This window comes from Cydia amplana, chromosome 25 (assembly GCF_948474715.1).
Source record: "Cydia amplana chromosome 25, ilCydAmpl1.1, whole genome shotgun sequence".
NCBI classification, from domain to species: Eukaryota; Metazoa; Arthropoda; class Insecta; order Lepidoptera; family Tortricidae; genus Cydia; species Cydia amplana.
In genome coordinates this window covers 5,018,235-5,028,661 of record NC_086093.1, presented here as the reverse complement: position 1 = coordinate 5,028,661, position 10,427 = coordinate 5,018,235, and the positions used below count along the sequence as shown (strand labels likewise).

The following is a 10,427-nucleotide window of genomic DNA, read 5'->3' as shown; positions in this document are numbered from 1 at the left end:
TTTCCTCCGAAAGCGGTGCCGTCATATAGCGGCCGTCTCCATACAAATACTACGACATCCATATTTAGTATAGAGACGGCCGCTATATGCCGGCACCGCTATCCTAGGAAAACCGATCTTTTCGGAGGAAACCAAAGCTTTACCCCATTTTAGCGTTTATGTATAATTTGTTAGTATCGTATAAATCAATGCCATATATGGGAACATACACCGAATTGCGGCGCGGTAATAAAATAACATATACTAATCTATGGCGGCGCGTTCACGCACATAGTCTGGAGGGGGCTTAAAAGCCGTATCAGACTACCGCACTAAGTCATTCTTGACATTGAGAGTTGTTCTTGACCAAAATTAAATAAAAGGCGGGCTCTTTGGGTTTGTTATTATTTTGTGAGGTACAAGTTTCCTGCTAATCTTAATCTACTAATTTATGTTTGCATACCGATTTGAATCATAAATATGAGCTTAAAACGCTCTAGTATTGCTCAGAGCAGTCAGAGAAAGAAACTCTGTGTTTCCGAAACCTATTTCCACAAATGCTTGAAAGAAAGCGGTTTGATCTTAAAGCATCCTCCGGAAAAGTGCGAAGCGTCCGAAGAAACAGTCAAAATAGTGAGGAATGTAGAGAAATCCCTCAAGAACCATATGAATTATCCTCGCAACGTCTCCGAACTGCTGACAGACTTTGAAAATGAGTGCAAAGACCAAAACATCTTGCAACATTACGTGTTCCCTAACATCGTTAGGGTTACCGATGAGAACTGTGAAGGTAGTCCCAGAGTGAGCCAGAGCGTAGTCAAAATATTACTAAGCATTCCTGTATTGCAGAAGAAACTCACAGACTATATATTTAACAAGGCAATAGACTTGGCCGCATTAAATGCTTGCGGGCCCTGGATCCAGAAGATTCTGAAGTGTTTCTCAGGTTTAGATCAGATCGTGGATCTGCAGAAAATCTCGACGTACTTGATAAATTTACTGGTAATTGCGTCCGAGAAGCCAGTGAAGTTGGAGATCATTACAGGTAGGTCATAGGTACTACTTTTACCCGTGATGGCACAGAACAAATAGCTTTCACCTCTTGACCCACTGTCTTAACAGTAGTACAAACTCCAATGAAATTCAAAACAATGAGTTGCTTTTGTTTTGTTTTATTTGAACATGTTTGAGTTTAAACTTTAATTTGAACATTATGGCTACCACTGTAAGGATTGCTGCTGAATGTTTTAAAACATAAATATTTATTGTATAAGTGGGCCACTCGATCTTAAGTGCATGTATCATACACAGAGTGTTTTTTAAACTCTTACCTATATTTTAAGAAGTGAATTCATAGGTCATATCAAATAACTTCTACTCTGAAACCAACTCTGAACTTGTGAAAAATAATGGCTGAGCCGAACTTATTTTTTATGATTTTGGCATTGGTCCCATAGTAAAATTTGCTCAGTATGCATGATATATAAAGTCATCTTGAAAATTTGGCAAAAGGTTGAAAATACCTTGCATTTGAAGAAGAAACTGTTTGTTTAATATATCTAATTTTGTTATTTTCTGTAATGAATTTGAGGTTCTGTAAATTGGTAGGTTTTATGATACCTTTGGTGTTTTTCCATGTTTCCTATACTTTAGTACTGTGGCTCTCCTATTAAAAATTATACCTATAAAATGCCTATTGCAAACTGCAAATTGGGTGACATGCAATATTATGGTACCATTGAGCTGATCTGATGATGGACACGGGAGGCCGCCAAAGGAACTCTGTGATAAAACAACGCAACCTAGTTGTGTTTGGGTTCGTTAGGATTCTCTTGGTGACTATTAGTTGCCTGTTGAAAGAAAAGTGCAGTTAGCAATAAAGTTTACATCAGAAATGAATTTTTGACTATAAACTTATTTTAGCATATAGCATATGACATGTATTTGAGGTTTTACTCGCTTTATTGATATAATTCACCATTAGTGACAACTATATTACAGACAGATGAAACTAAAGGAAATGTAATACTAATACATATTGTAATAGTTCTTAAAACAGATATATTCATATTGTTGCAGCAATCCCGGACATCATAGGTGATCAAGAACTTGATAATGTAGTAACTGAACTAAGCAGGGTTCTGCGTGATGACCTAGAACTAGTTCCGGCCATACTAGACTGCTTCACCTATCTCAGCCTCTCCGATGAACAATACAGTCAGCTGCAGCAGAAAGCTCTGGCCATCGTCAAAACTATCCCCAAGTGTATGTACTATCCTAATTTCATCAAGTTCCTTCTTAGTGAAAGATCCAATGAAAGCTCATGCATGGAAATTGTCCAAGGACTAAGAGATTCCCTAGGCTGGCCCACATCCTTAGCCTCCCCTCAAGAAATAGCCACGAGCCAAGTATTAACTGCCACAGCAATTAGACACTCCATGGTAGGATCGAAAGCCATAGCCAATGCATGGCTGAAAGTGGTTTCAAATTGTAAAACTGACACTGACCATAATCCTATCGACTTCATCATACTCTTAATTCTGTATTCAACATCAGAAGACAAAGAGAAGCTTGTAGAAAATTTGATTAAAAAACAGGTAAAATTTAATATCCTTAAGGAGCCCCTGATCAGTGATGCGTTTGAAAAATTCGAGCCGATTTTGAAAGATAAATTCGATACGTTAATCAGGCTGACCAACGCCCTGATGAGAATTCATTCGGAGCCATTAGTGATATCTTTAGCGTCACATATTTACGTTCTGATGTTCTCCCATGCCCGTGACAGGCAGACCATAGTCGCAGAGTTGCTGCACGTTGGCTTATACAACAAAGAGTGTCTCATGAACACATTGGTTATACTGAACAATGTGGCGGCTAAAGACATGGGCCTCTTGAAACCTCAGAGCTTGCAGATGCTGAACCTTCTTGACTACACGGACAAGATGACTCTAAACGAGTTCAAAGCCGTCGTCAACATCGTCTGCGGACTCGCCTACAGCTACGACAACTCGGTAATAAGAGACGACATGCACATGATCATAAGAAAACAACTCGGCACGTCGAGACTTAAAGTGAAAATCCAAGGCATCATATCCGGCGTACATGCCATCAAATACCTCATAGCAAAGGATGACGATGAACCAACGATAGAGTTACCTGACGATGTTAGTTACAGTTCCACTACGCTTCTCTCCACAGGAGACCTCAGGGAAGCTGCGGAAATCATAGAATTTATCAGCAGAAGTGCATCCAACTACCCTGACATGACAGCCTTGTTTTACGATGAAATGTCTGCCGTCATATCGTCAGCTACGTGCATGAGCAAGAATTTTCTGGCGTGGCTCACCGACGCCGCCACCAATGATCTGCAGCAAAACTTCATTGTCGATAACATAAATAAACCTCGCATCAAAAATTTGAAGTTGACGATGCAATATTGTCTCAATGCTGAAGGAGAGATGGACGAAGTTATAGCTATTAATATTGCTGGAATGGCGTTGGACGAGAAGGAAGTCAATGTAGCTATACTGTCTCCTCTCTTTCGATTGGTGGCGACGCTCCATTCCCGGCAGCACGAGGGAGATCTATCCACCATTGACGCGTTGCTGGGGTGCCCTGTTGTCATGCCAGAGTTTGACATCGACGAAATCGAAGAACTGGACAGTACCGCCGTCAGTGGCGTCCTAGATTGCTTAATCCATTGCACAAATTGGTTCAGAGAGTTATTGAACGCTTTTGCGATACAAAATGACGCCAATTTGACTCCGAAAATTCTTAGCAGACTTCACCAAGTTCAAGAAATGGAGTCGTTGATATTAAATGTTTTGATAAAAGCGAATATCGCTTACAAACCTCCCGTTTGTACGTTTAATCTTAGCGGGTACACGGGGCACCCAGACAGAGGGGTGGTCAAGTCAGCGCCCAAGCAAAAGCCACAAAAGAAACCCGCACACAACGATACTGTATTGCCAGAGACGGCTAAGACTCAACCGACACCAAATGCGCCGATAAAGAACAAACTGGAAACTATCCACAAGTTGCCACTCCGCGAACTAAGCTTGGACCTGCTTAATCTACTAAGCAACGAGCTGTCAGACGGAATGGAGAATCTAAATATGAAATCCTTAAAATTCTTACTAATGTGCCTGAACGCTAATTTGGAGAAGATTCTTATCTCAAAAGTGAAGAGGATTACTTTCCTCTCTAAACCAGAAAACTGCGTGGCTTACGATGCAAAAAAGGCGGAAGAGTGCGCGAAGACAGTCAACGAAGTGCTGCCAAAGGTGATGTCTCATTTGGAATCGTTGACTGCTTATATAGAGAGAAACTCCACTGTACATTCCCAAAATGACAGTGGCTTCATGTACCCACCAGACCTCGAAGAATATCTGACATGCTTGGAATACATGTACATTTTCCTCACTACATATTTCAAGTGGCTCGGATTCAGGAACCACCATGTCGCCTTATTTAAGGTTTCTCTGAGAACTGTATCAAAGGACAATCCTGATGCAGTTTCTTTGAAAGAACTGCTTCTAGGTGTCTCAAAATATCTCCAGAAGCATGAGAAATACTGTTTACAATTATCTACTGCAGTGTCTTTGATAGGTTTGATGAAAACTTTCCAAGAATACTCCAGCAGTAGTATTTTAATAAAGATACTGAGAGACATGGCGAAAAATTTCCTTTCCCAACAATGGAAAACCTTTGACGGCGTACCAGAAAAGGGCCTAGTTTTCAATCAAAGTGTTGATAAGTTGTTCCAAATTTATTTCACAAACAACGAGATCATTTCTTTGAAAAATCTGGCTCTCCAACTGAATACAGAAATTCAGAATCTCAAAGGAAAAAACGATACGTTAGAGACCTTCAAATGCATCAATAAAAGCAATTTTCCTATACTTTATAGGAATTTAGGGACGGCAGTGCACGAGGCCGCTAAAACGCGGCTGAACCAAGGCCTAACGAACGCCGAACACTTAGAAGTATGGAAAGACGTGGTCACTGTTCTGAAGTACATGTCGGACGTCGCCAAAACTTTGGAGAACAGAAACAACTTGCTCGCCTTCTTCAAGAAGTCGCTACCAATTTTGAAACTCTTCATTTCACAGGGCGTTCCTATGATGGAGTTGAATTTTAAAACGAGAACGCAGGAGGTGTTGGAGGTGCTGAAGATTTTGCAACAGTCGACCAGGTTTCTCCAGTCGCTCTGCTGTCACGCTAGGATAAAAAAAGATATGGCGCTGATGAGTAAAGTGCCATACATGAGACAGATGTTAGAAACGTTGGTGTATAAAGTGAAGGCCGTGCTTGCGGCGAACAATTGTTCGGAAGCGTTTTGGATGGGGAATCTGAAGAATAAGGATATACACGGTGAAGTGATCGCCACGCAGGCGAGCGAGGGGGAGGAGTCGGTGGACGACTGCGATGAGCAGTTACCGGAAGACGAGAGCGGTGCCAGTGACGATGGTGACGTTAATAGTGTCAGTGACATTATATAAGGAATTTAGTGTTTAAACAATGCCATGTTTAATTTGTGTTAAAGTCTTTATAATAAACGTTACGTTATAAATATAAAAGGTTGATTATTGATTTCTCTTCAGAAGGCGTATCCTTCAGTGATAGTTTCATACTTTTGGTGGGGCAATCCAAAAATGTGTCGGATACGTGACATTATTTTTTAACACTTCTAATAAAGCTAAGAGTTTTAAATTCAATGGTATAATCGTAATTTCTGCAGGTTATTGAAAGCTGCCATACGCGTCACATCCCGACAAAGTACTTAGACTATTACTTGCATGCATTTAGACACATTTTAGTTTCGCACAGTACAGCTAATTTTATACCTAATTGTGGGCGTGAAAATAAGGGAGTGTACAATTGTACCCCTTGTGTCAAATTGCCTCGCTTCCCACTAGAGCAGGCAGCTTTTCGCCATGAGCATTTCTTATAGTGGGCTGAATGGAATTTGTCTAATTTGAACCAAATTAGCAGGCCCGAAGTTGACGAACCCCGAATGTTGTACCATCGCAACATTTGTTTCAGTTATGTCCAACATAACTTAATAAAAACAGAAGATATACCATTAATTATTTATTCATATAAGTATAGGAACGACCATATTAAAATCAAATCTAGAGTCTGTGCGGAAAAAGAGTCGTGTAATGTATGAGGCCCAATACATTCCACGACTCTTCTCTTTCCGAACAGACTACCTATAAGAGTTGTAAAGTGCATTGGGATGGCAATGTCTATTAAACTAGAATCACTTTTTACCTAGAGCAACATGCAGTAAGGATGATGTTTTGGTAGGCGTGTAGGTATCGTAAGTGTTGCTGCTATAGTATGGAGTGCTTCTGGTTTTATATAAGTAGGGTCATTGAGCTAGTTTCCCTCCATCCTCTAGTTTTCGTCCACTTGGAACCTTGTGATAAGTACCTATTTTAGGCTTAGCACGCACTGCGATTAATTTATTGCGGTTTCAGAACCGCAAAAAGTGTAACGTAGCGCACGCACTTGCAAGACTGAAACCGGGAGAAATTAATCGTAGTGCGTGCTAAACTTAAAAGTTTTAAAATTTAGAATGGCCTTTACAAGGGGCATTTACCCTTACATTGATAGGCATAAAAGAAGTCACATCCGTCATGATCTTTACAAGTGATATTTATGGGTGTTAACTTTCCTTCGGGTGGTCCGTCGATGGACGGCAACTCTGTAGTGATGTCATTTTTGTTGCACACCATTACATGTTCACCGACCCACTTCATTGGCCTGCAAATGCTCTGGAATACATACAAAATAACAATAAGAATAACTAAATAAGTTGATGACTTCAATGAAAATTGTACATTACGATACAAGTGCTCAAGCACACACGCATACGCTAAAGTCGACACATACGCAGCATACGCTAAAGTGGACACATACGACGACATAAGCTAACATTGAGAAATATAAGTAAAGAAAGAGTAGGTAGTAACTCCATATCTACAATAGTTATCTTACAAAACGCTAGTTATTTCGGAGTCGACATCTAACGTCAAGTACTGAAACTATCAATACTAGGAGTATTGACACCAGGGGCCATTGCATAACAACTTGTAACTAATAATATTAGCGGAAGTCTCTTTCTAATTTTTCATTTCAAACCTTTTCGACCAATGGTAAAAAAAAGAAAGAATAATATTTAACACAAGTAAAAATCTTACCACAAAATAAGTAATAAAATAATCTTACTTTAAAAAAAGTTTTTTCTTGTCTTCCCGTATGGAATTTTTTGAGCAATTTCAACTATGTGGTCGCCTTTAGAACCTGCAAATAAAGATTATATTTTAAATACCTTTAATAACAAAAAAATAACCGACTTCATATTTTTTTAAAGAAATTCTTCCCTCTTCCCTATAATATGGAACTATCAGGAGCTAATAGCCCAGACGATGCAAGTGTTATTTAAACGTCATAATCTTATAGAACAGCGGTTCTCGATCTTTTTTTTTGACGGAACCCTTTTGGAAAGCGAAATACTTGATGGGACCCTATACTACAATAAAACAATAGTTTTTAGAAGTGTACCTATATTTTTTTATTAATAAGCACATAATTCTAAATTGTCGCGGAACTCCTGCAGGGGTGTCGCGGAACACACTTAGAGTATGGCTGTCATAGAACTTTGTCTATCAACATTGTTGCCAAGCCACTTTAGCTTGGTCACCAAGTGCAACTCTGTGTCCATCCCCGGGCCTCAAACTGATAACACTTGCACTGCGTGGGGTATCAAAATGGCTGCATACGTTTCTTGGTCTAACTTTAACATACAGACAGTTAGGTACGAGTAGGTACTACTTTGTGAACTTCGTGAATGATACGTAATATACTAACCAATGTTCTTGTTGACGCATTTTCTATCACCAATAACGTCGGTGAAGGCAGCGACCACAGTGACCAGCGCGATGAGCGCGAGCGAGCGAACGAGCGGCATGGTAGCAGTGGCGTAACTAGGGGGGTGCTGGGGGGGGCACGTGCCCCGGGCGCCGTCCAAGGGGGGGGCGCCAAAATGGGCAAAAGACCTCCCATAGAAAATGGACCAGCCAAAATGTAGGCAACAGTCAAATTTTTTTTTAGCTACTTAGGGGTTGGTCTCATAGTAAAAATTGCTCAGTATAATCGCAAAACCTCCCTGGCAACGGAAATGCAGTTATTTTTTAGCCACCCTGTAATTGGCCTATATACACGGTGGTCCAAACCTTGACGTCCAAAAATTTTTTTTTAAATCCTCGTCGTTGGTAATCAGAATATCATATCATATCAGATTTTTCGTAGTTTTCGAGTTTAACTTTTGTTAAGAAATTCCGGAGTGAAGCTTTGCGTTACTTGTATGCCTTCTAATAATTGTTCGTGGTATTTGCACTGATAACATGAAATAGCGATGGGGAAGTGACCCCATAAAATAATAGTAGAAATAACAAAAGAGGATTTTTGTAATGAATTACTAATTTGGAAGCTTTCCACCTCAGTTCCTTTGACCGGCGACTCTGACATCTTATGACTATTAAGTATCACTTTTTTGACCTATTAAAAAAACGTAGGGTTTAGCAGTTTCTAAAATAACCAAAAGTCCTTGAAATCGCTTGTATTTTTTATTTATATAGGTAAGGGCAACATCTAAGCTTGACATGCTTGAACGTAAAAGTTTGTCTTTTTTTCCCAACTCGGCCAAGTGAGAATGCTGATTTTTAGCAACTGCGCCGTTTGTGAAGGATTATGTTACAAAAAGTAATATTCAAAAAAGTTCAATAGTTTTTTTTAATAAATAATTGCTTCACCCCGGAATTTCTCAACAATAGTTAAAAGTAATAAAAATAAAAATCATAATTCGAAAACTACGAAAAGTCGGCTAACATACATATTCTGATAGCCCACAGCGTGAGGAATCTAAAAAAAATTTTTGGACGGCAAGGTTTGGACCAACCTGTATAACACATGCCGTGCCAACATCGCTCGTGCTGTGATACTTAGAATGCCGTGAAAAACCTGTGTCAGGTATTGAGAGCATTCTACCCAGAGTTTCGGTGTGGGATCGGGAGAATTTAGTCCAATTCAATCCCACCAAGGCACAATTTTGTTTACCGCTAAGAAAACCTCATTTTTCAAGGCACAACCCTTCCCATGTCAGGGAGTATTGGGAGCCTCGGTGTTGACATCTCCATCAGTGACGTCCAATAATTTCGTAGCCACCTTGCTGGGTAGGCTGCGCTCGTATCTAAAAAACTCGGTGTGCTCAATAAAGGGAGGCGATACTTTACTCTGGGGCAGACAGATCCATAGGCGTACCCACGGTGGGGCAAGGTGGGGCAGTTGTCCCACCCTGGTCTCTGACCATAAGCTAAGAATCTCTGTTTCAACCGTACCCTGTTACAACGTCCCCAGCCTCCCCTACTTCTGCCCCACCCCTTAAAAAATGCTGCGTACGGCCATGGACAGATCCCATATAATGAGTACTGCTGTCACCTTTGGGCAGGAGCACCTAGATGCCACCTTGGTCCCTTCAAATCAGTCCAAAGGCGCGCTATGAATAGTCTACGATCCCAAATTTACAAGCGATATTGAATCTTCAAGTCTAAGGAGATCTCCAAAAAAGAAGTGTATAAGTTTTAAAATGGTCGGCAACGCGCATGTAACGCCCCTGGAGTGTAGACGTCCATAGGATGCGGTGACCGCTTACCATCAGGTGAGTCGTAAGCTTGTTAGCCACCGATGGACTAAAAATAAAAATAGAAATATCGTTTATTTGCCAGAAATGTGGTAAAAAAACACTTATTTGTCTAAATCAAAAGTAAACTTTAATAAGTAAAAAGTAACCCTTTCGTTAGTTCATTTCGTTTGGGGGGTGGGGGCGCAAATTTGGTGCCTGCCCCGGGCGCCATATCCTCTAGCTACGCCACTGCATGGTAGCGAGACTGAATGTTACCAACAGATCAAAACCTTGAATGGTTCTCTGTTGCTTCTGCCAACGTCATATATAACACAAACACCGGCCTTAGCCAATCGCTTAACTCAATTTGTTCGATGATATTGCAATTAAGCAATTAACCGAGTCAAATTAAATAATAGGTATTTTGAAGAGGCCATAAACCAGCCATTCTCAAAGTGTGCTCCGCGGAGCCCTAGATATCCGCAAAGCCTTTGTAGGAGCTTCGCTAAAAAAAAATCAAAATCTAGCTGTTCTATATATGGTTGGTCCACAGTGAGCCTGGTAACGATTTTAGAGCAGAAATGTAAAATTTATAGATTAAGGGTCGGTTGCACCAAACCGTCTGCCACCTTTAAAGCGTTCGCTAAATTTTATTATACAGGGTGGATTTTCTTTTTGGGTCAGTGAGGGCAGCTACCAGATCCCGTGCTGCTACGAGAAAACGGTCTTAGAAGACCTTCCCTCGATTTCAAATTAT

General features: G+C 40.4%; 1 protein-coding gene across 1 annotated transcript; it reads left to right on the top strand.

Annotated features, from left to right (window-relative positions):
- The first annotated feature begins 426 nt into the window (after nucleotides 1-426).
- LOC134659756 (Fanconi anemia group D2 protein) lies at nucleotides 427-5,534 on the top strand. The gene is made up of 2 exons (XM_063515449.1): nucleotides 427-1,024; nucleotides 2,059-5,534. The coding sequence occupies exons 1-2, from the start codon at nucleotides 460-462 to the stop codon at nucleotides 5,478-5,480; spliced, it is 3,987 nt and encodes a 1,328-aa protein (XP_063371519.1). The 5' UTR covers nucleotides 427-459; the 3' UTR covers nucleotides 5,481-5,534.
- The last annotated feature ends 4,893 nt before the right edge of the window (nucleotides 5,535-10,427 follow it).